The sequence below is a fragment of the Sebastes umbrosus genome, chromosome 20 (assembly GCF_015220745.1).
Source record: "Sebastes umbrosus isolate fSebUmb1 chromosome 20, fSebUmb1.pri, whole genome shotgun sequence".
Lineage (NCBI taxonomy): Eukaryota > Metazoa > Chordata > Actinopteri > Perciformes > Sebastidae > Sebastes > Sebastes umbrosus.
Genome location: NC_051288.1, coordinates 10,104,285 through 10,130,064, shown reverse-complemented (window position 1 = coordinate 10,130,064; position 25,780 = coordinate 10,104,285). Strand labels below are relative to the sequence as shown.

General features: G+C 40.7%; 3 protein-coding genes across 5 annotated transcripts; 2 read left to right on the top strand and 1 right to left on the bottom strand.

Annotated features, from left to right (window-relative positions):
• Positions 1-1,036: 1,036 nt before the first annotated feature.
• LOC119479718 (parvalbumin, thymic-like) lies at positions 1,037-3,907 on the bottom strand. Of its 2 annotated transcripts, none has more exons than XM_037755627.1 (4): positions 3,814-3,907; positions 2,213-2,351; positions 1,885-1,994; positions 1,037-1,149 (listed from the first exon to the last, which is right to left on the bottom strand). In XM_037755627.1, the coding sequence occupies exons 1-4, from the start codon at positions 3,881-3,883 to the stop codon at positions 1,121-1,123; spliced, it is 348 nt and encodes a 115-aa protein (XP_037611555.1). In that variant the 5' UTR covers positions 3,884-3,907; the 3' UTR covers positions 1,037-1,120. The 2 variants fall into 2 exon arrangements, with proteins under 2 accessions (XP_037611555.1, XP_037611556.1); XM_037755628.1 differs by lacking the exon at positions 3,814-3,907 and adding an exon at positions 2,495-2,706 and having other exon boundaries at positions 2,213-2,345.
• Positions 3,908-11,926: 8,019 nt separating this feature from the next.
• LOC119479703 lies at positions 11,927-20,184 on the top strand. Of its 2 annotated transcripts, none has more exons than XM_037755606.1 (5): positions 11,927-13,799; positions 13,931-14,030; positions 16,941-17,628; positions 17,785-17,854; positions 19,479-20,184. In XM_037755606.1, exons 1-5 carry the CDS (start codon positions 13,775-13,777, stop codon positions 19,643-19,645), a joined length of 1,050 nt encoding a protein of 349 aa, XP_037611534.1. In that variant the 5' UTR covers positions 11,927-13,774; the 3' UTR covers positions 19,646-20,184. The 2 variants fall into 2 exon arrangements, with proteins under 2 accessions (XP_037611534.1, XP_037611533.1); XM_037755605.1 differs by having other exon boundaries at positions 17,785-17,878.
• Positions 20,185-23,664: 3,480 nt separating this feature from the next.
• Positions 23,665-25,683, top strand: bhlha15 (basic helix-loop-helix family, member a15). The gene is made up of 2 exons (XM_037755625.1): positions 23,665-23,895; positions 24,559-25,683. The coding sequence occupies exon 2, from the start codon at positions 24,643-24,645 to the stop codon at positions 25,198-25,200; it is 558 nt and encodes a 185-aa protein (XP_037611553.1). The 5' UTR covers positions 23,665-23,895; positions 24,559-24,642; the 3' UTR covers positions 25,201-25,683.
• Positions 25,684-25,780: the final 97 nt, after the last annotated feature.

Genomic DNA, 25,780 nt, shown 5'->3' with positions numbered 1-25,780 from the left:
CAGTCTACACCAATAAACATTTCTGGGCGGTAGTGGTTGAGCCAACGAGAGTAAAGTTAAACTCACCCTGGAAATATACTGCAAAACATCTTCAAAAAGAACAAATATTGTACTTAGTGTATGCACAATTTTGAGGTACTTCTACTTTATTTGAGTATTTTAACTTAATGCCATTTTCTACTTTTACGCCCTCCCATCAATGATAATGATCCAATAAGATAATAATAATAATATTAACACTGGCAGGAGCTATTCTGCATGAGTAGTTTTATTTTAATACTTTAAGTACATTTTGTTGCTAATACTTCTGTACTTTTACTTAAGTCAAATGTTGAATGGAGGACTTTTACTTGTAATGCAGCATTTTAAATTGTTGTATTGCTACTCTTACTCAAGTAAATGATCAATACATTACAGGTAAAGTCTTTCGTCTGACATTCATATATAAAACTGAAAACATCACATCATTTTCCACAGAAGTCAAATTACTTAGAGCACATACATTATGGACTATTATGGCCACGATTCTTTAAAATTATATTTAGTCAGCAATAGCAAAGTCTAAATCTATTTGGTCTATTTGGTATCTAATTGAACTATTTCAAAGAAAATGGGTGAAATGTTGAGTTCATGTCGTCTAAGTGCAAACATACAATTCACACCGAATTACCCCATCTAAGGTGTCAAATTGAGGTTGCCAGAATGACAAACACTTCATTTGCACAGTGGAAAGCGGCTCATGCCGTTAATTGGAGAAACCAAAGCCTCCTGGCCCCCTGGACGGGCTGGACCTCTCCCAGTGCTCAATATAACATCATTATAACACGACGAGGCACATGAGACGATTCTGCTCATGTCCACTAGCAACACGTTGAAAAAAACACACTGACATTTCACAGAGAAAAGTACATTTATTTGTACACTTTTTCTGGCAGGGAAAGACACATAGCAGACACTTTAATTATTTTATTAAATTCCTTTCCGTTAAAACATATTACTCTAGACACATAAGATCCCTGGAGGAGTCCGTGTAATTTACTGTAGCTAGCTAACAGTATAAAAAGAGACCTGTCCTGAGATTATCACCATACAACAAATCATAGGAGTCACGCATGTTTTTTTATGAAGACTTGACCAGCGCAGAAAACTCTGGAACAGAAAGACAGAATTTTAGACATTTTTTATTCTGCTCTTTCACATTCACCTGCTAATAATCATCCTCTAATTTCATTAAACTACAATCATGACCTGACAGACTGAGGTGTGCAGCTCTGGCACTGACACTTTGAATGAGTGTGATTGTTGTAGCTGCACTTAAAGCTGCCTAGCAACAAAGTGAAAACCAGCATAGGGATAAAAGAGTGGCATATTTACAGCAAAGGGTAAATTGATTTCAATTTAGATTGAGGTTTAATCCCAGTTTTTACTATTTTCCTGATGGATTCTGGTCCTTTCTAGTACTTTTTTTGCATTGCCTGCACTTTTAAGTTGGTTTTCTTTTTGTTCCTATTTCAGCCAATTTCCTATTATTTCTTCCATAATTGTATTTCTATATATTATTATTCACAATCTAATCGCTACTTGCTTAACATATGTTTCTGCAGGATAACATCACTGAGTAAAATGTAAAAAAGAATGAACAATATGGTAGCTGTAGGGTAAATCCTTGAATCTGATTGGTTATTCCTGCTCTTAGCATAAATATGAAAAACCATGTGTTCACTTCAAATTGCTCTTTAAGGTTTCTCCTAAACTTGACTGTAAATTGTAATAAGTAGCTTGATAAAGGAGTTGTCTTCTTCATATTCAACAAAGAGCTTTTTTACTGCCGTTTGTAAGAAATGCAGTGCCATCTACAGTAAAGTGCCCCTCAGATCTGCCTACCTTCCCAGCCGATCTTCCCGTCTCCATCTGAGTCTCCCTCCAGCAGGAAGCTTCTGGTCTCAGCTGCAGTCAGGGGCCTCGCTCCTTTGGAGAAGTTCTGCAGGAACAGTCTGACAGGGATGAGAGCAGGGAGCAGGGATGAAGCACCACATTTAGAAAAACATCAAACACACAATCAAACAAAAGGAAACAGAACGGATAAACACATGTTGCATTTCATGCTGAAAAGCAGAAAACTACCAACAGTTTGATGAAATATAGCTTGACACATGAATTATAGATGGAACGGAATATATGTTTGAGATATTTTCTGTGTATAAAACTCAACTGTAACTCATCCTGTTCTATGAAGCCGCTTTTGTCCTGGTCCAAAATCTTAAAGACCCTCTCGATCTCTGTTGGAGTTTTCTTGGATAAACCCACTGTTTTGAAAAACATCTTCGGGCAAAAGGAATCCTTCGCTGAAAGTAAAAATCAAAGATAAAACCTGATTAGACCCAGTCAGTTAAAATGATGTTGATGATGTCCTATACTTTGACATGCAGAAACAAAGGCCTTACATCATGTGACAAAGACACACTCATTTTAACCCACCAAATCATCCGCTCACCTTTACAAGCATTGATAGCTGAAGTGATGTCCGAGGCTGCGAGAAAGTCAGTGATAGCCATGGTGGTGGAGACTCTGTTGTGGTGGTGGATGTTGCAGCCTGGTGCAATATGTGACCGCTGACGGTAATTGACGGGCAACAAGTAACTACTGGTGACAGTGAATAGGCTTCACCCCCCACCTCTGGTGTCAGAAACCACCAGTGTCCTTCTGTCTGCTGTCACCTGCAGCTGACCACTTCAGCAAACAGTCTGTGTGTGTGTTTGTGTTCTTGTACAGCTATATTTGTGAGGACCAATTTGAGTTTTAGACCTTCAGAGTGAGGACCTTTTTAGAAAGTGAGGACATTTTGGCCAGTCCTCACTTTCGGACTGACCTAGTTAAGATTAGGGTATAAGGGTTGAGAATCTTGTCATTGCACAACACTGTGCTTTCTAGAGTGGTTTCTCCAGGGGTCAGAGGTCATTCAGTGGACTTAAATCTACCTGAACTAGACCCCAGTCAGGTAGCATCTGTCTGTAAACAAAACTCACAGTCAGTGAGGTTATATTTGGTGCATCTGGAGGAAACCTGGCTGGCCTGCATTTCCCCTTCGCCCTTGTTGCCAGCCACAGTCGCTGCCTGCTCATGGTCCGTCCCTGGCAGCGTTTCCGCAGGCTGTAAACATCCTGTTATTATGGCCTCTGTCACTTTCAGGCTGCGCTCCACAAAGCTGTCTCCACTCACAGTCCCCTTCCACATGCTACATTTAGCATATGAGCTCTGTTCTCAAACGAGTGGGTGTTCATTTAAAAAGATGCTATAGAAATAAGATGACAGTCTCACTGTGGGTTAATTAGACTGAGTTAATATTAATGTTTCAAACTTACTAAATGGGTTGAATAATGAAAACGTAAGCAATGTGTCAGTAAGGTAGAAATAACCTTTGTAGCGCCGTCCAATTAAAGACCAGAAGTCACAAGCTATAATATAACGTCCAGAAATTTGGAGCAAACAATATATAAAACTTTGTGTGTTTTAGAGTTAATAGCATTTATGTACTTTAGATTGAAATATCTGATTATGCTAAGATAGCTGGTGTTATTAGGTTGTTTAGTCGAAGCCTATATCTCCAACATTTATACAGTATTAGGCTATAATTATAGGCTAAGTGAACATATGAAGAGCTGGCGCAACTGTAGCAACTTGATATATCATATCAAACATTTGAATTAGGAACTGGTCAAAATGAAAACCTCATCTCACTAAAATAGGAACTTTTTTTATGAATTAATGGTATTATGTGTTGAAGCCTGGAGAGTTTCAGTAATGGAGACTTATCTTGATGGCCCAACAAAGGCAAGGAGACCACAGTAGCATCCAAAACAGGTCCAAGATGAACCAGATTCATCCACCTGATCCAGGGATCAGCACACCTTCACATTTTACTTTCATATATGTTGCTGTTTTCTTTTCATTTTAACTTCAAATCATCACCTCCTCTGTTCTCCTCCATGCTGCTTTAGTTAGTTGATTACCTTCCCCCAGCTCAAAGGTGTGTCTCATTTATCTCATTCCCCACTTTTTTTTCTTGTCAGGGTGGAAAAGGGCTATTCTGTGTTTTTTCTCTCTTTTCCCCCTTTCTGCTACAACACCGGTTGAAATTAAAACCTAAAAACCACCAAAATTGGATGCAGCAAAAATTACCTGATGCGACAGCATATTGTTGAGTCATATTGCCGTGCGAGGCCGAGTCATGTTTTCTTTTTTCACAATTTGTATTTTTGATGATCACAGGGAGTTTCACATTGAAACTGCAAACAAAAGACATCATGTACTTGTGCCACAAATGCATTTTTTGGGAGTTTCTGGAAAACCACCTGCTGAGGAATTCCCACACTTGCAGGTGGTAGTTTGTTACATACAGGAAATGGAGTGTGGTTAGCTGGCAAAGTTATAGATTATTGTTCTGGCAAAAACACAAATCCTCCTCACAGTCTCTCTCTCTACACCACATTTGACCCCTTTTGTGTAACTGTGAATGTGACTTTGTCTCGACTTTTCCTGCTTGCTAATGCCATTAGGATTTGAAAAGCAGCGTTTTCCACAGTTTTTATCCACATATGTCTTTATAGCTCCCATGTGTGAGGGGGCTGCTGGAGCGCTGCAGCTACTGCGTCATAACAGGCAGCACGTGTAGGCCCAAGGCCTGGCAGGAGTGACGTGAGCCTGGTTTCCTCAGGATGGACCACAGTCAGGCCTGTAGCAACCAGAAGGGCAGAGGAACGACAAAAACATCCTCTGCTCCCCCCCTCAACGTACCTGCCCCCCTCAGCCTTGTCCCTTTCCACGCTCCGATGCTTGTTTTCAGGAAGACCAGGCTTCCTGCGTGATGGAGCGGTGGATGAGAGGAGGAAGAGGGGGATGGGACAGAGAGGAAAAGACAGACACAGAGAGATGGATGGGGATGGGGATGGGGATGGGGGTGAATGTCCTGTGCACGTAGTGATTTGGGGGAGTTTGTTGCATCGGTTGTTTTCTTGACAGGAACAGGCAGCTGTAAGGAGTCTGAGAAACGTGAACAGGGAATATTGCAGTACAAATCGTTTGCGTTAATAGAAAACTTTAACTTTTTTATGTCTTGCACCTGAGAGAAGACGTGTGAGCAAACCAGACAGGGAATGGCCTATTGCGCTAGTGGGCTTAATTTTAGGAAAAGAAATGCATTTTTGGTAAATATTGGGGGACTTGGACTTGGAATTTTGTACTTTTACATTCCTGACATACAAACTGTCCTGCTTTGTTCCTCCATTTGTGTTGTAAAATAGTATCAATCAGCACAGGGCATGGAAACCAGCAGAGGTAAGTATCACACAAACAGATGGTAGGTTGCATTTTACACAAATGAAAGAACTAGACAGTATTGGATACATTCTTGTTTTGCACTGAATTGGTTTATACAAGTCTGTGTACAAAGCTTATCCTATGATTGAGTGAGCTGGTAGACATTCATTGTGTTGCTCAAGGACACTTTGACAGGATGTATCATAGATTCATTCACATATACTGGTTTTTATGGAGATTTATTATCTGAGACTTGGCTTATATCGCGGTTTATCCCCCACGTAGAATCAGTCATTATTATAATAAGTAATCACTGAATCCCCTCGTTTCTCCAATTTAGAGAGACATTTGTGTTCATGAGTAGTTTGAAACTGGTTTAGTTACAAATGTTGCTCTACATAACTTTTGAGTTCATTTTTGTTAACCGGGCCTTCGGTCTTTGTGGCTGACGATCTCCACCCCAAAAAACATTTATTTCGATTTTTTTTATCATTAATGCAGCCGGTGTTAAGCTTTGGTTTCCTGCATTATTATTTACATTTGACTATTTATTCATATACACGCTTAGTCTGTCTGTCACCACTTATGCATGCTAAAATAAATGTTTGCAAAGTCAGAAAAGTTAAATGGTAAGCTGTCGAGTGTATTTTGTGAATGTCTTGGTTAGAAGAGAAACAGGGGGAACATGAGAATGGGAAACTTACAGAAATATTTTACTTTTCTCAAGTTTCTCAGTGCACCTTTTGGTCATGATGTTGTTGTTTGCTGCCCTGTTCTTAACTTTCATATATCTTTAACATCTTTGCATTATGGAAAAGGCCTTAACATCAATAAATCCATTTTCATGAGCCATTCATGAGAAAACTCCATGATGTTCACAGTGACCTTTAACCTTCTCTGTCTGGAAAGAAAGAATAGAAAAGATGTTTAGAAAAACATATTTCAGACGTCACTCTTTTATTATCTTCAAAACCATCTTAATTCAGATGGACGAAAATGTCATCGGGTTAGACTTAATGTGCATGCTAAACTAAACCTCTATGTCCCTCTGTAACGTCTGAAGCGTTCGACTTCTCGGACAGAGAGACCTGATCATGCATCCCTGAGGAAAGTGGTTGCTCCTCCTCTTTCCTGGGCTCAGTTACTGCCTCTTCTATTTCTATCTGACCAGCTGTGGTGTGGGCATGCCGGTGACGCTCTCAATTTCAGCCAAGACGCCCCTTCCACCTCCAATACACCCTTAAAGCTCCGCCCTCCACTCTCGCTAACAGTTTTATCTCACTCCTCTGTTTTGGCACCAATCTTTCAATCTGTGTTGTTGTCTGGTGCGGTCAGTGTGTCTGCATTGCACTCTCCTCACTAGGACACTGGACATGAATCACTCAAGACTGGATGTGTGAGAGTCTGCCATCTGTACATGCATTTATTTTGAGTATGTATACTGTGCTGTACGTGGGCCATGCATGTATCTACAGTGTGCATGAAAAGGCCAATGAGAACGTGGCATCCAGACTTAGCCATTTCAATATGAGTTCAAGCACTGACACTTTCTCAATCTTGAGGTAAGAGAGGTCCAACACAATCCAACACAACAATGAATAGCCTCCTGATTGGGCAAAAACAGCTGAACTCTCTCCAAAAGTAGGCTAAAAACACAATTCATAAAAAAAGTTTGACATTTTGGGAAATACACTTTTTCGTTTCCTTGCCGAGAGTTAACAATGACAAGACTAAATAGCTACAATTTCATGTCTGTAAGCTGAATATAAATGTACAGCTAGCAACCAGCTAACTTAGTTTAGCACAAAGACTGGAATTAGGGGGAAACAGCTAGCCTGGCTTTCTAACCAAAGTGTAAAAACAACAATTTTCCATTTTACGATGGGTTATTGGTGCCTTCAAATGAAACTTGTGAACATGTGTTGAACATGGGAAGTCGTGTACACGATATGCTTGGTGTTTAAGTGGTTAAGTGTGTTAAGTGGTGTGCAACTGGTCCTGGCCTAGAAATAGAAACATAACCCCACATAAAATGGAAAATTGTTGTTTTTACACTTTGGTTACAAAGCTATGCTAGCTGTTTCCCAGTTTACAGTCTTTTTTAACTGGCATACGGACTGTATTTAATCATCTCATTGTGAACTCTTGGCAAGGACATGAAAAAGTGTATTTCCCGAAAATGTCAAACTTTTTTATGAGATGTCAAAATGTTTTTTCTTTTTTTGTTCTCCAATGCTTTTGGAGAAGAAAAATAAGAGTTAGCAAGCTGTTTCCCCCATTAATGTTAAGCTACGTTAGCTGGCCAGTAGCTTCATATTTAGCTTACAGACATGAGAGTGGTATGAATCTTGCAAATAAGAATATTTCCCTTAAACGTCAAACTTTTCCCTTAAAGTAAAAGCAATGATCCGTGTTGTCCTGGTCTATCACCGGCTGGTAGACTAACTGCAAAAGATGAAACACCTGTTAAATGCACAGACTTGAGGTGCACAGCCATTTCTCTCTTCTGTGTCCTGGCCGCTCTATTTCTTATCTGTTTGAGCTGTAACTAAGGGGCAATCCTGACTCATCACATTTATGACTTAAATGTGGTTGCTGCTGTGCAACTGGATCAGGGCCTGATGAATACCAGCCAGCTTAGAATGCAAGTGATAGGATCTGAGCTGGGACAAGACGGGGTTGAAGGGTTTGGGAGGGGGGGAGTTAGGGACTCCCTCTGGCGTCTCTGAGGAGCGGAGGGTGGGGGGGTTGCAGCAAAGATAGTGGTGTCAGGGAGAGAGGCCGGGTTTGGATTTATAGGTGTGCTGGACAGATGGATGTACAGGACATAGAAGCTTCCCTAAAATATACTCCTTCTGAACAGCCTTTTCTCCATATGACAGTTACCCACAAGCCCAAACAAGTCTCCATTTGAAAGTAATGGTTTGATATGAAAGCACGGTGTCCTGTTTCCTGTTCCTATAGTGTGTGAGGTAGTGTGATATACCCCCGGGCAGTGCCTGATTCCCAAATAAAGATATGTATATTCAAATGCCACAGGCCTCTGTAAACCTCATCACATTTAAGATTAGCCGCTGAAACGGATCTGCTCTTATCTGCTCAGTGTGTGTGTGTAAATGAGAGCTCTGTCAACGAGCGCTCAAACTCAACTCCTCCATAAACACTTTAAACCACTCGAGGAGTCCCACAGCTGTCTCGGGCCTGAGCGTTCTCAAGTATGTGTGCTGGCCGGGTCAGAGGTCAGCAGTCCTGACATTTCAAGTCAATTCCTCCTTACTTGTGTGTGTGTGTGTGTGTCAACTGTGTGCTTTTTGTTATTGCTGAAATATCATTTCGCCCTGCTTAGCTGATCTCTTAGCTGTGGTTTGATTACAGGTCGAGATGAGGTAAGTGTTTACATGCACACGCAGTCATTGCACAACCTTTTTAAAGCGCAGCAGCAGAAATGGGCCCACGTGAATTGACAGACAGGCACAGGTCTTTCACCACAGGCTTTAGATCCAGACTTATATAATGGTTTAGTGTTAAAAGCTGTTTCTTTCTTGCTCTTTGCTGCTTGTTCAGTAACTAGTAGTAACTGGTGCAAGTGTGATCGGAGAATCGTACACGTAAAAAAGTAAAAAATGCACAGGAAAAAGAAACTACTTTAATTTTCTTTCATTGCTATTGCTATTGCGTAATTGTTCCTGCCAAGGTTCAGTGTGTGTTTGTGTCTGTGTGGCAAAAATCCTCAACCATATACTCCCCGCCGAGGCAAACTACCACACTCTACTGTCGTCTAGTGGCAGAACACTGCAATGACATATGTTGTTGAAAAGGAAAAACAACTACTAACTGGAAAACAACATTTCTGCTCTTAGTTCTTATGTTGATGGATTAATAATAATTATTTAATACACGTAGACACTGAAAAAATAACAGATTTGTCCCATAAATCCTATTGGTGAGGCAACAATTTCCAATCAGTGTAGGTGTAGCTCTTGGTTCCATCTTTTATTTTGAAATTCTGAAGGTTTTCATTTTGTTAAACACAGCTGAAAACTTAATTAACAGTGTATATAGTGTATAGCTTACTGTATAAACATGTATTCTCTATTATCTATATATATATATTGTACTTTAATGCGTATTACTTAAAGAGTCTGAAAATCAGATCTCAGTGTTTTTTTGTTTTTTTAAAATGTTTTTATTTAAGCAAAATAGCATTTTTTTTTCGTAAACAAATACACATAAAAAAAGGCAAAAAGAGAAAACAATTGAAAAAAATTCAATTCAATTAAATTCAATCAAGTAAGGTGTGAGGTTCTAATGTATGTTAGTAAAGTATTACAGCATTAAGTAGACAATAAGATCACAGCATGACCAATTTTCATACTACTTCACGAGCTATGGGAGTGTAATCACGGTAGTAAGGCCAGAAAAGATCCCCATTTGTTTTCATACGTTGCTGGTTTCCTCCTCACACTATACAAGATATTTTCAAGTGTACTATCGGATAATGTTTATTGTTTTTACCACGAAGGGCACCTTTGTGTGTCGACACTTTTCATTTTGTGTCTCTCAGCGGAGTCTTGTTCCGCCAAGTCAGACGCACTTTGCACAAACAAGATATTTATTTCTCCCTCTGTCGTGTGAAATGGATTCTATATGGTGAATGATGGAGTAATAAATGACTGTCAGTAATCCATGCTCTTATTGCACCGGGGAAAGGAATAAAGATAGACTTACCCCCACCCATCCATCCAAACCCTCCTCCCACCAACACAAATTCCACCCTCCTCACACTGCTCTGTCGCTACACCTTGTCATACAAACACACACACTCCCCCCCCTCTCTTTACGCTCACACGCACTCACACTTCTCCCAATAAGGCAGTGCCTTTGGCAGCGGTGGGTGCTGGTTCAGGCCGGCAGAGCTCTCAGGCCTGGACTGAGGAAGAGCAGGTGTACTGCTGTCAACAGAGGCTCATAAATACTCCGCCAGCGATATGAGATGGATTACACGTTTATGTCATCATATTAAGGGGTCTCTGTCAGCAAACACGTTTAAGACCCTATAATCTCCCGAGAAAAGTCATTGAGAAATGTCTTTTAAAGGGAGTCGATGGCACGGCTCGCTTAGTGCTGACCTGCAACAAATTAGGCATTCAATGCACAACCAGATGCAGAGCTGCACCCCGGCTTAATTTAAAATGTGAAAGCTGCTTACTTTACACGCTCATTAAGAGGGCAGTTTTATTACTGTTGAAACCATGCACCTTGGACAAATATGTACACAACAGTGACATGTTTACCACTCTGTATGTTGTTATTTTAGTGTTACATTTCCCTCCCTCTCGGCCCTTCACTCCTCTGCAGCCATGGGACCCTGCTGTGTCCAAATAAAGGCTGCAAACAGCCCTACCGGCGTTCTGACTGGATGTTTCACTTTCCCGTATTACCCACAGCGCTTTGCAAGCTCTCCCACTCCATTGGACTCCAGCTCCATGTGCTCCTTCTTCAGGCCTCCAGCACAGTGTACCCCGCATGCTCAGAATAAGCCCAATGATCTCCAATTACCCCCCTCTCACGGATTGTTTGGTGTCACTCGCCGTCTGGATGTGATGATTCTGCGCCTGCAGTGTAAAAGGATAGTTCTACAGTTCTCTAGGCGTGTACTGTGTGTGTGCATGTTACAACTCAATCGGAGCAGTACGATATAGTAGGTCCAGACCAATTAATTAAAAGTTCAAGCTGAGGTGCTTGGGCTTGTTCTCACCCTCTTTAGCACAACAGACACATTCTTTATTCTAGTTCACCTGTTCATGCCCGTGGGGTCAAGTTTCCCCTGTATGCCGCAGGGAATTGTGGGATTGAAACATTTGGCATGACGAAATAGTTGGCCAGCTGCGCCTCTGGCTGGTTGGAAAGCACACTAGCCTGCTTGATGGCTTTCAGTTGGAGAAGTGATATTCCCCGCTTTCCTCTGCTTAAATTAACTACAGCAGATAATAAGACACAACTATTAGGCTTCCACTCAGAAGGCCTGAAACCAAAGAAGTCTCACACATTCATCTGACATTTGGATGCAGAAGTTGTCGAGATATCGGATTATGAGCAACTCGGACAGCACCACATCAATCATTCCCTGCCATGTGAAAATAGATTGTGCCGGAACAAGTTCCCATTTTGCATCAGTGAGAAGGCTTTCAGCTCCGGCGACTGCATCGCACCCTCACACGTACTGCTAAGTCCAGTGAAAAAAGAGTTGACTATATTGAAACACTGTACTGTAAGCAGCACTGGCTGACCTGATATGGGGCCATGGGTGCAGGTTGCTGGGTGACACGATGCCTCAGAGGACCTATGGGGGAAGTGACGGGAAGGTCGGAGGTGGCGAAAAGCAAGGAAGGGAAGGAGAGGAAAATAAATGCAATCGCTTATTCTGAATTTGCAACACCATCTGTCCATCTCTATGTTCCTTTTTTCTTCTTTTGTCTTTCATTTCCCATCTCTTGGGAACCAGAGGTGGACTGAATGGTGACAGTGTTGCCTCCTGGGAACAACATCCTGATGCTGTCTGGGTGTGTAAAGCAGAACTCCAGCATCAGTGATTTTGTTGCCAGGGGGAGGACTATAACAGCAGGAACTTCCTAATAATTGTGGAGGTTTGGAATACAATAAAATAGAAATCCCTTATTGTCATTGCACAACAAAATTAAATAGCAATCCTGACGGTGATTACACATCTATTACAAATAAAGAATATAAATAGAAAATATGTATTTGCTTGACCTATAAAAACAGTAAGGTATTGCACTTCGGATATTGCACATTGCTGAGTTGTATTGGTTTGGAAGTTACATGATGATATGATGATGATTAACACAATAGTTTATAACTGACTGCAGCAGAAAGTAGCAGTAGGGATAGTAGTAGTAGTAATAGTACATATATAACAGTAGTAATGATGTAGCAGGAGTAGCATCAGTTGTTTCTATTGGTAAAAGTTGTTGGTGGCAGCAACAGTAGTAGTTAAATGTGTACATAGTGGGCCACGTATTTCAGTATTATATTATTATTGTTACTTATTGGCAATTTATGTACATTAGTCAAATTTATAAAGCTTAATTTCCTGTTTTTTGTTTGTTTGGACAGCCTGAGCTACTGTAAGAGCTCTGCTGCAGTTCCCCCCTCTGCCTAAGTGGTGGTTAAAGCTGCCTGCTGTTCTGCTTTCAACCTCTAGAGGGAGCTAATGTTCATTGTTACATCTGGTGGGACCATGCACCAAAAACATCCCAAATATAACATAGTATATACTCTTAGAACACAAATGTTTGTTTTATCTGTATGCAATTGTATTTTAGCTCTGATAATTTTCATGCTTAAGACTTGAAAGTATTCTGTTTAGATGAGATTATGATCTTCCTTTACGACTGAAATCAGTTTTAAATTAAAGATGAATTCAAACTAAATGATATTCATCATATTACAGGTGGGATGAAATGACTGGGACAAAAATCATATAGTATAACACCTAACTCTGAGGCAGAATGAATCTTATTTGAACAGCCATTCATATCCAAATCATTATATGAACTGCTATGCCAACTTATCAAAATAAACAGTATTAACCTATTACTAATTTAACTGAAGAAACTGGCAACGCCCTTAAGTACTTTGGGAACCACTGATTCTCCATATCGTCATATTATTTGTCTAGTGAAAACAGCTTTGTATGAATGCATCTGTCTCTTGAGAGTAATTTAAAGTGTATGCTGTTCTGAGCATGTATAGGAGTTTCACTGGTGTTTAAGGGACTATTTCACAATAAGGCATAATTATCAAGTGGTGATGAGTAATCAGTAATGACTTTACAAATGTATGAAAGAGGTCCTTATGACTAGAAATGGAGCTCCTGGAAAAGACAAATACATATGACCTTGTTAATGGCAAAGAATACACAACAAACCAGAGGAATCCTTCAATTAGTTCACAACCTTGAAACCATAAAACATGTTTATTCTTGCAGTATAGTTTGCATGAAGTATAATGGTATCGTTATTTAGAATAATAACACTGGTCTATGTCGCTGTGACATCCACTCTGCTGTTTCTCTCTGTTGTGTTGCATTAGAGCAGATAAGTTATTGATCCCCATCTAGCACTCTGCTGCTGCAGAAAGGCCAGCAGCCTCCAGGGAGAGGACTGTATATGTGAGCTCTTTGTCCTTCCTCTGTCCTCACAGCCTTTCTTTTCTTCCTCATCACCTCGCATCCCTTACCTCCTCTGATCTACTCCCCTTATTTCATTTTCCCCCTCATTCACTCTCCATCCCGTCTGATCCCCCACCTCCCCATCTCCCCGCCTCTCCTTTTCTGTGCATCCCTCTATCTCCTCTCTCTCTGTGTCCATATGTTTAGCTCGTCTCTTTCTGTGCCTTCAATGAGCTGCCTGTCCTGCAGTAAAAAGCCGGGGGAATGAGTGGGGCTCGCAGAATGCAAGGTAGGAAAGCGAAATATGCTGGTGTCATGCGTGGTTGGATGCAGTTGCAACACATTTTGCAGCATCATGATGCAGCAGGAAGCAATGCCTATCAGTTGATAGCCCATGTTCCTCTCTTCTTCTTTTTACAGAGTTCAAATACTTCAGGGATGGAGCGACGTTGGTGATTTCACTGGATGGTTTGAATTGGCTTTCTAAAAGGAGATGCAGTGACAAAGGAATCAAGAAAAGGTATTGTTTTGATTTTTTAATCACTGTAATCAATGGAGACTTTGAATGTTTGTGTCTCTCTCTTGTGGTGGTGGAACTTCTGGGTGTCTGTTATTGTTATCTGTCTTTCCCTAGCCTGAGCCCCTCCACCTGTTACACAATAAGGTGTTAATTTACCCGAAACAGGGCCGATTACAGGCTTCACGGCCTACTGCATACGTGTGTGTGTGTGTGTGTGTGTGTGTGTGTGTGTGTCCTTTTACATCCTTTACGTCACAGCTGCTGTGAGTCAGCTCCTCTCTTCCTTTCCTGAGTCACTCATCCAGCGGTTGCTTGGTTACCGCAGAACGGTGAAAGTTTCCTATTGCGTCTTTGTCTCCGCGGATGGATGGGCCCTGATATTTATTCAGGCTCAGGAGTGAGTGGCCAAATAATGTATGTGTGTGTGTGTGTGTGTGTGTGTGTGTGTGTGCGTGTGCACTGTTTCATCCAGTGGAGAACGGCTGACGAATCAGTTTTAGTACATCCTGTTGTTAACAGACGCTCAAGGGCTGTCTGACCTCTTAAAATGTCCAGTGGATTAATAAAAGAGAGAAAGAAGACATTGCAATGGAATTATATTTGTCTGTAAGAGGAGATTATTTTTAGACAAAGCCCACATATTATCTTATTATGTCGAATTGCCAGCCAATGTACACCATCCACAACCAACTACCCTTTGGCCAGGCACTAAACAGTCACTTTAAACATGTAATTTACTGTCAGTGTTGGGCATAATCCTTAAAAAGATGAAGATATATGCCTCCAACACTGTTGACTCTCACTAATACTGGTGCAAACAGCCTGTGATCCGGTGGCAATTACAATTTCTGCATGTACCATTTCAAACTGGTAGATTATGTCAATATTGTATCGGCAGATAACCACTCCTCAGATATAACTGTCACAACCAAGCAAAAATATTAGTCGCGTACAGCTGACATAGCCGGTGTAAGTGTCGGACTCAGAAAAGGTCTGAATGACCAAACAGTATAGCTAATGTTAAATGGCCACATGGCAAATGTAAGTCCATTATTCTCTCTCTTTTAGCTCTGTTTTTGGTCTCCACCAACTCCTGCGGGAAATATCTGGATCTTTAGCTGATAAATGCTCCACTATGTTCACCAGCTAATTGCTAACTGTGTCGGTCTGCTGTTTTGGTGATAATATTTGGTGGTGTTTTTAGAGCTTTTTTGGTAACGCTTCATTTTACATGTCCGCAATTTTCATGATAATTAAGTGATAATTAGCAAGTAACCTATTTGAAATTTCTTTGGGATTACTGCCATATAACCCCAATATTTACCTCAAAATGTATCGAAAATTACTTTATCATAAACATTATTTAATAATTATGTGCTAAAATAGCATATAATTGTTGAAATAGGGCTCTTAGGCTTGAGAAGCTGCTGTGCGCTGCTCTTCATCGGAGTCGGAAAACCAAAACTAATAACACTTCTGATCAGGCAAATTTCATATAAGTTATTTTCTAATTATTATCTATTTACCAGCAGACATGGAAATAAAGCATATCAATTAACTTTGTATTCTATTCCTGGCATGTATTAAATAAATTACCAGCTACTGGAAAATAGTGGAATATAATTATTTAATAAATTCCAAAGAAATTTGAAATAGGTTACTTGCTACTTATCACCCAATTACCATAATATTTGCAGACCTGTAAAATGAAGTGTTACCGCTTTTTTCATTGAAAACAGCTGCTTGCTCCAGCCAAAAAAACATTGCTACGAGAGCAGTGAGAGTTAACCATGGATGTATAAAGAGAACTGGATACAGCGTTTGAGGCGGGGCCCCTTTCATTCCTACGAGAGTTGCTCAGTGGCGCATGAAATCTAAATGAAGAGTGTAAAAGTATCCAGATCATCCTGCGATCTTCCAAATCCATTGGGCCCACAGAGCAGGCGCAGTAGCGTTTCCTTTAACTCCGCCTCCCAGCCCTTGGTCCAGCCTCGGTCTGGGTCTCATTCACTTGAACAAAAAAAGGGAAATAACTCTGGATTCAGCTATTAGTGCATTTTACAACCTTTAGGACCTAATGATTTAAATAAGGACTATTCAAGTGTTCATACTGAGAAGTTGATTTTCCTCAAAAAAACATTATCCGCTGATTTACAGACGTTTTTTTCCCCTATGTAAGTCTATGGGGAAAAGTATTTTTGGGCCCATTGGCATCACGTGACGGACGCAAAAGTTGTAGTACCACCCTTTGGCCACTACAAAAATTTGCATCAAAGCCTGGCGCTCTTCCTGGGGGCTTGGAGTTAACCAAAACAGTAAAGCAGACCATAGAGCTAAACAATGAAACTATGAGGCTCAGTGAAGCTGAGGGGAGCTGCAGAATGCCCTTCACATTGTCACGTTATTTTCACATTTTCATTTAATACATTGTTAGAAAAATATCAATTATAGCCACTTTAAGTTGGCAATTGCCACTTTATAATAACAATAATGCTAAGTCATGCATTTATAGTACAATTCTGGAGCTACTACTTGGATGTTATTTTTGTAGTTTTGGCCATCGCTGCTATCGGGTAGATAACGCTGTACTCACCTAAAGTAATGGCTGTAAGCCGTCTCAGATCTCAGCAATTAACTCGTGATAGGCCTTTCTCACAGCAGACATTTTGACTTGTCATAGTAATGATGTCTCTGCTCTATTCAAGAGAGCTAAATGCAGTTCAGCCATCATTAATTTGATCATTTACACCTGTGCTATTCCTACAGTGACATGTCAAAATGCAGTGAAAAAGACCCATTACCAGCAGGAACAATGGCCACTACCAGTTTCATTTCCTTTACATGTTCGTTACAAGATGACGAACAGAACCAGTTTAAGTCTCAATGAGTCATTGTGCATCATTCATACAGGGATGAAGACCTCCAGCTGCTGATACCTTCAGGTCAGATGATGCAGACTGATGAAGAGCTGCAGGCGATCACCTGCATCCTTCATCAAAGAGGAAGTTCAGCCCCTCAGTTATGGAGGAGCAGTGACTGCGGATCAAGCTTGGTAACGCGGCCACCACTCTTCTCTACCTCCCCTCGACGTCGTTGTCTTCCGGAGGAGCCCGCACATCACTCATCGGCACTGACTTCTTTAGCTTCTTTTGCCCCATGGACAAGACTTGTTTTAAACATGCAGGACATTTTCAGTTTGATCAAAAACTATTTAAACATTGTTACCAAGCAGTACACTGTGGGTCAGCACAATAGGTTTATCATATTCTGTGATGAGGACATACCACTACTACGTTTTGGTGACATTTGCTACACCGAGGATTGTAGGACGTCTATAGGAGAGGATACCGGTTGGCACAGCAGTGATATCAACATGTTAAGTGATTTGAAAAACTCCACTGCCCTCGATCCCAACGCCAACAACTGTAACGGGAATCAACATGAACTGGTTAGAGACAATTTTAACAACCCTAAAAGTCTTCTGAAATCCTGTCAAATCTACGACGCTCCAGGAGTTTTGCCCGGGAGGGACGCGAGTGTGAAAAGGAGGAAGAGTGTGTCCTTCGATGACGATGTCATGGTCTACCTGTTTGATCAGGTACTGTCTGTTACACTGTAGTTTGGTGGGTTTTGAGCTTTGTTTTGCACTGGAAGGTTAAATACTTACTGACCACTCTATTAATCCAAACAAAGGCTATATGACACTTGTTTTCCTGTTTAATTTCCACTGACTATCCACTGTTACTGTTCTTAGGAGACTCCCACCGTGGAGCTGCACTCTGAGGCCTGCACATCTCCGCCAGATGTCACATTAGAAGACAGTGGTACTATTTTAAAGGACGATGCCAGTGATTTTGCATGTTTTATCCCATTAACTACAAACTGTGTACACTTAACATTACTGCTGAGCCTTTTGCAGTAGTGGAAAGTAACTAAGTACATTTACTTAAAGGTGCTTTATATGATGTCCTGAGCATTAATACAACAGCAATCGACTATTTGCTATGTAAAGATATAGAGGAGTAATGTCTACCTGAGCAGAGAATGAAGTCACTCTCCCTCTTTGTATGTTTTAATCCAAGTTTCTTGCTTTGTTGACATCGCCGGGCTGGCTGCTTGTGCCTTTTGTGCGTGTTCGGAGCCCCACTGGCTAGCTCATGTCCACTGCTCTACACTGCTCTCATATGGCGGTTAAAGCTGATAACGACGTCCCAACCGAAGGCGTCGTTGCGGAAGAATAGCGCCGAACCTTCTGGTCCCCTCTCAGGTTAACACTATTAGCTCTATCAGGACTGTTGCCATTGTTTTCACTGTTAGCATTGTTAGCACCGTTAGCTGCGGGCCCGCCGGTTCAGCCATCGTCATGTTGAGAGCTGCGCGGAGGCAACAGAAATAATCCCAATCTCACATTTAGCACCTTTAAGTACTTAAGTACAATTTTGAGTATTAGAATTATTTGAGTATTTCATCCCATATCACTTTATAGTCATTACAAGTCAGAGGGAAATATTTGACTTTTTACTATATTCATTTGACAGCTATTAGTGACCATTTACTTTAGAAATTAAGATTTTTTATACAAAACATAAATTATTTATATATATATATATATATATACTGTATATATATATATGAGGCATTGTTAAATGTTAAATAACCCAACATCATATAACTTTCAATTAGCTCCACTTCAACCAGCTACAACAGTAAAGTGCTGCTTAGACATTAATTCATTAACACTCAAAGGGAGCATTTTTCTGCACTTGCACACGGCTCTGTTACTTTTGGTACTTTAAGTACATTTTACTAAAAAATAGTTCACGGTGTTTTCAAATCAACATTTTCAATGCAGGGATTTTCCTCATAATGAGGTATTTTTTACAGTGTGGTATTGCAACTTTTTGAATATGGTATGCCATTTTCCTTCCCTCCCAAGAAGTCACTGGTTTCAGTTTGTGTAAATGTTTTGCACTGAAATGAGCATCCGCCTTCAATATTTTGATATATTTCTGGCTGAAACAGGATGTTGGAACAAGATGTCAGGAGGGATTACACAAAATATAGGGAGGTATTATTAAGAAAAAAAGACAGTTCTGATTGAAGGATTGAATTTGTTCAAAAATGATGATAGTGTTTTTTATTTTTTTGCTGGTGCAGCATGAATACCCAGAAAAAAAAAATATTTTTTGAAATATATTTAGCAAAAAAACCAATCATTTTGACATTTATTGATAAATACAGTAATATTTTGACACCGAAACTTGGCCTACAACGTCGTAAGGTATTTTGTTTGATTATGTAACTACATCAGACTGAAAGGCCTCTGACAATGTAACGACATCAGGGCAGGACACTACAATGGTTAACACATGTTGTAAATCCTACTAATCCCAGATGCTGCAGGCTGTTGTCACTTCGTTGTCACTAACTGTGTGTTTTTGCCTGCAGGCTTGGAGTGGGAAGACGACTTCTCAGCTTTGGAGAAGAACTGCCATTTTCAGCAACACGCCCCGTCCCTGCCGACACAGACCAGCCCTGCTCTGTCCCGGCGCTTCTTTCTGTCCCAAACCTGCCTGTTCCTCACCCATATCACCGAGTCAGACCTTGAGCTGTGAGATAAAAGGGTTATTTAAACACACATATTGAGTTGTAGGTGCTCATTTTTATGGTCAAACGCAGCCTTTTCTATGACATCGTCTGCCGTCAGCCAAAGGCCACCTCACTGTCACCATGGTCTAATGTGACATCCACACTTGTTTTTCTTTCAAGCAGCCAGCCTTGGCTTAATGGAAAAACTTACTAATCGAGCAGCTCTCGTCCTCTTCACCTCCAACTCATCTCCCCACCTCCTCCCTCCTCTTTTATGATGAGTCAGGGATTTTAATGGCTTTTTTTTCTCTCTCTCAATCTGCTCCAAATGGATTCAAAGCACCTGCCGTTCATGACATCACGGCCACGCAGGACTGTGTGACAGTGCATTCAGCTTTCACAGTTGTTGGTTATGACAAGAGCACTGGCTATGGCGTGTTGCATAAACAGTGCTGTGCAAACCTCTTTGGGAAGCTGCTTTTCATGATTTTGTCCTCGGATCTGAGCCGTAAAATAGAAACATAAATATTGTCAATTCCAATAAATTTAATTTAATAAATTGTCATCTGTGTCTGAAATCCCATTTTTTATCTTTTATTTGTTGTATTCAACAAATTCCAGGTTGAATACAAGGAGTTTATGTTGTTTAGACAGTTTGTTTTGCTCAAACAGAGCATGCTTGTGGAGGCCTTGTTTGCTTGCCTCATTACTGAAGTGTATTCAGCTCAGAATTTATCAGCGGCTGTGACTGAATAAACAGTGTGAACCTCAGGGGCCAGTGGAACCAGAAACTGAACAAACTCAAAGTAATAGATAATGTTTCCACAGAGCCAGCATCAGCGAGGTTTGGTTGATTAGATACAGTGTACCTGTGGAGGAAACTGTGAACCTGGCAGGACCAGTCTTACACACACACACACACACACAAGCTGTTCAAGGACACCAACAGCTAAAAGGGTTTGGCTCTAAGGGCTGGGAGCGTCACACCTGTAGCCTATTGTTGTTGTTGCATGTTTGTGATCTTCTCACATCAGTGTTAGTTGCTAATAGCTGAATTATAGGTTATCTTTTATTTCATTCTTAAAATACTCCTGGGTAATGTCCTATTTTTAACTGCAGGCTATAACATAAAGTTTGTTTTTATTATATATTTTCCTTTTGTTTTGAAAAAGGTCAATTTTCTATTACAGGTTTTCTTTAAAGCGAACTTTTGCTACTTTTAAATTAAAGTTGTAGCATTAAAAAGGAAAGCATCTGAATTATTTAGTAGCCTAATAAACTACTCTCTAATTTGGTAGAAACTGAACGAACAAAACTATGAATTAATTAACATTTTTACCTAATTAATTAATTAACTAATTAATTAATTGTGGTTCCTAAACGTCATGGTTTTGGTATGAAATAGTTCTGAATTAATTTTAGAGGACATTTTAGGATTGTTTTTTTTAGTTTAGTTACAAACTTCTCACATGTAGAAATCATTATAATGGTGATGTAAACACGCATAGGAAGAACACTAGCAGTATTAGCATTAAAACCTTTGTTGTTTAGAATAGCCTATTTAAATGCATCTCTGAAACATTTAAGAAGAAAACATATACTGTTAGTTAATCTATGATAGAAGATTATTAAAAGAACAAAAATGAGAAATGGTAGATACAGAGAGCACTATAAGCCTGATAGCTATGTTTCTAAAATGTTTAAACAGCTACTTTTAGGCCTACCTCGATTTCAAAACAAGTGTCTATTCTTTAAGTTAGGAGTTTAGAGAACTTTACTTTCAAGAAACCCATTTAATCTAATGTTAATTGTCAGGTTTTCTTAGATTTTGATCTAAGAATAATCATTGTGGTCAATGTTTTGTCATTGTGGCTTCTAATGCCTAACGTCAAATTCATTTTGGTAAGAAAAAGTTCTGAATTAATTTAAGAAGACATTTTAGAAACGTCTTTTTAGTTTAGTTACGATCTTCTCAAATTGAGAAATCATTATAAAGGTGATGTAAACACGCATAGGGAAGGACACTAACACTAGCACCCTTAGCGTTAAAACCTTTGTTGTTTAGAATATTTAAATGCATTTCTGAATAAATGATTGTAGATACAGAGAGCAGAAATATAAGCCTGATACAGACTTTTCTAATGTGTTTAAACCACTTACTTTTACTTTAATTTCAAAACAAGTGTCCATTCTTTAAGTTTTCTTTTAAGAATCTCATTTAATCTAATGTTTATTGTCAGTTTTGTTTTAGCAGTTGATATTTTAAGAATAAAGATATAGAAAACATAAGCTACCAATCTGGAAAAGAGTTTAGAAACTGGGGTATTTCTTATTACCACATGCTGTGAAGCATGATTTAACTGAATGGTCAGTCAGTATATCTGCCATGACGCCACCTTGTCTCTACGCCACCTTGTCTCTACGCCACTATCTATCACAGCAGGAAAGGTCAAATAATCCCAACTGACAACAGTTGTGTCTGGGCCCTCAGGTCAAACAGACATGGTGGAATAACTTCAGATCACACATACGTAAGTGGGTAAGGGGTGTGTGGGTGATTACTCAAAAAACTTTTATGATGTTACAAAATGTTCTTTCTTTGTTTGTTTGGTATATTTGCTCAGTTTGCAGTAGCTGGATTGTGGGAAAACAACTGTGCAGTGCAAAAAAAGTTCAGTTTGTCTGGTAAAAAGTAAACAATGTGACTAAGTTCAAATGAAACCAGGCCCAGCTTCTCTACATTCAGGTGTAGCCTGGAGGACTGTATTCAAATGAAGCAGAGGAAGGTGATAAGCCACAATGGAAATTATGTTAACTGCTTGAAGTTAAAGGAGTGGACAAGGAACCAAAAATGCAGCGTTCCTGACTCTGTTAACTAGCTCATTTTACTCCTTTACAATAGGCCAAATAATGCCATGTTAATTATTGTTGCTTTTAATGGAGACAAGATGATGTAACACCATGGTGCTAAATGATGCTACTTATGATAATAATAATATTTGGAAGGAAAACACTGAATAGCGCTTTACACTACATGTCAGCATTCACCCATTCACACACTGATGGCAGAGGCTTTGAGACCTGAGACTTTGTCCATCTAAATACTCATTCACACACCGATGGCTATGCCTTCAGGAGCAATTTGGGGTTAAGTGTCTTGCTCAAGGACACATCGACATGTGACCCGGAGCAGCTGGGGATCGAACAACTGACCTTCCGATTGGTGGACAACCTGCTCTACCCTCTGAGCCAGTCGCCCCAAAGACGTGTAATAACTTCATATAAACACCAAGGACGACAATTAAACTACAAAGAATACAGATATTCTGTTGTCAAAACAGTTTAATATCCATACCAATCAATTGATTAATTTCATACCTCAACAATAATGAGTTTCATGGTTCTGTGTCGGTTCTGTGTCGTTTCTGATTCGTGCGATTTGAGATGTTACAATTGCCCCCGGTCTCCCCTACTTTAAAGTAAAAATTTTGAATGCAGGATTTTTACTTGTAATGTATTTCAGGTCAGGTCAAGTCAAGTCAAGTTCAACTTTATTGTCATTTTTCCATATACAAAGTACACGGATTAAACGAAATGTCGTTGCTCGCGGACCAAGGTGCAAACACAGACATACAAAAACAGTCACAAACATAGAACAAAACACAGTGAACAAAGTGCAATGGTGCAGCAGAATCAAAAGTGGATGATAGGATGATTAACAGAGTAAAAGCAGTAGAAAAGGTCTTTAAAAGTACTATATATAAAAACCCAATGACTCTCCAGTAGTTCTCCTTGTATAAATACCTAATAAATAGATAAATAGAAGTGTAAATAGTGGTCCTGGATTTTCATAGCAAGTAGTGCTATTTTTTTTTTTTAGTCTTAGCAAATGATCTGAATACTTGTTCCACCAACAGGCTATAAATAAAACGGTGGATTCCTTTCTTTCTTCAATGATGCAGTAACTATTAAGAGTACATATAATTGTGTCAGTGTTGTGGCATGGTGCAGCAGCAGCAGCAGCAGGAGCAGCATGTGGGCAGAGCACAGAGCTGGAGGGAGTCAGCTCGCTCTCTGATTGGCTGAGCAGCGCTACGTGTACATCAGTCAGTTACAGGTAGCTCGCATGTGACAGTTATCTGCGTGCGTGTGTGTGAGTGTGTCTGCTGCTGCTCTCTGCTCTCTACTTCATGGGATGCTGCTTTCAATCACTGGCTGCATGGTGAGGATTTCTCTGTAAACACTCAGGAGGAGGAAAGTTAGTTTAACTTCCAAGGTAAGGCTTTTTGTTTTTAATGTTTTCTTTGTGTAGCTGTTTCATTCACTTTAATGGCTGCTGTGTGTGAATGCCTTTTGCCTGTTTATCTCATATCAGTTACTAATGTAGTGATTAAACTTGGCTTAGGAAAATAAAAGAGAGGGATGTTCTTTTTTTTTTTTTTTACAGTGTGCACTATGTAAAACAGCTTTATCTTAGCAGTTTTAACACATTAGCATATTTGATAATATGGTTTAAAGGAAATCCCCATGTGGTGAATTTGCTGTAGCTTTACTACAGCAAATTTCAACTTTAATTTAAGGAAGTTCTTTCATAAGTGACATATTTTAAACGAAAACATCTACTGGGTAAAAATGAAGTTATAAAGAGCATTGGAGGTGAGAGCTGGCTGGTCTCTCTGTGTTTTTTGTGAGTGTAACCTTGAAATGGGCATTATCGCATGCAGGGCCGTGGGGATAAGAGAGGCGTAGATTAACACACCAACATCATGGAGTTTTCACACTGCAAGAGGCTGATTAGATACAACAGGATGCAGGGCTGTTTGAATTGGAGAGAGAGAGACTTATTCAGTAATTGGGGGATTACTGGGAGAAGACTGTATAAAAACACTGTTAAAATTCTTTCTTCCTTTCTGTATAACATTGCCATCTTTTCTTCCAGGCCTGTTGAAGCTGTGGGATCACTTTCAGAGAGAGAGAGAGAGAGAGAGAGAAAGGTGAAGGAGGCAGCAGCAGCAGCAGCAGGATGAAGTCCAAAGGGAAGGCTGTGAAACCATCCAGGAGGAGCTGGTCTGACCCCGAGCCAGATCTGGAACCAGACACAGAACCAGAACCGGGCTCCAGCGAGCAGGAAGGCTCGGAGGCCTCGGTGCGGATCGGCGGCTCCTGGAGGGGGTCGCTGAGGGGCGGGGAGGGCAAGCGGCAGAGAGGTGGAGGAGGCCGGCGGCGCAGGCAGCGCGGCTCCGGCACCAAGGAGCGCAGCGTCCGGCGGCTGGAGAGCAACGAGAGGGAGCGCCAGCGCATGCACAAACTCAACAACGCCTTCCAAGCGCTGCGAGAGGCCATCCCCCACGTCAACACCGACAAGAAGCTGTCCAAGATCGAGACCCTAACCCTGGCGAAGAACTACATCAAGGCCTTGACCACCGTCGTGGTGGACATGTCGGGGGCCTGCCTGCCTGCCGGCGGGGTCACGTCGGAGGACAAGCTGCTCCAGTGCTACCAGCAGCACCTGGAGGACGAGGGGGAGGATGATCTCACCCAGTACCTCACCCACATGCACAGCTTCACCCAGCGCAGCTAACAGTGGCTGCAAAAGGCGGTTTGGAGAGCAAGGAGGCAGAGAGAGAGGTGTGGTGGGGTGACCTTTAGGGTCAAACGATATCCAGTGAACTGCTCTGGGATCTGCTCAGCTGTCTGTAGGAAAATGGGTGCTGTTCTAGATCATAGACCTCTGACAAATCAACCCACGCTTGACCACAGCAAGAGGTTGTCTAGAACGTGCCCTACATGCAAAATATGAAATGATTTGAGGACCATTTACCGAGCAGACAAAAAGACTGCAGACTGGACAGTGAAAAGCAGATGGATCATTGTTATTATGTGACATTTGTTATTGTACTCGGGGGGGCTCATCTTTCGCCATTCCGTCTCTTTATTTCTCATCTTCTACAGTTTGAGCAGCAGCAGGAGCTTGTTCTCTTTTGTGTTATCTTGTGATCTTCTTGTGTGTTGAGAAACCTGCTGAGCGTAGCCTCTGGTCATAACTGTCACATCCAGGAAGAAACGAAAAAGGCAAGCGGCAGGCCTAACTATTGAAATGCTGAAGCTAGAAAGTGTGTTTGCTCATTTGCTAGCGACATTTTTTTTCTTACAGGTTGTGT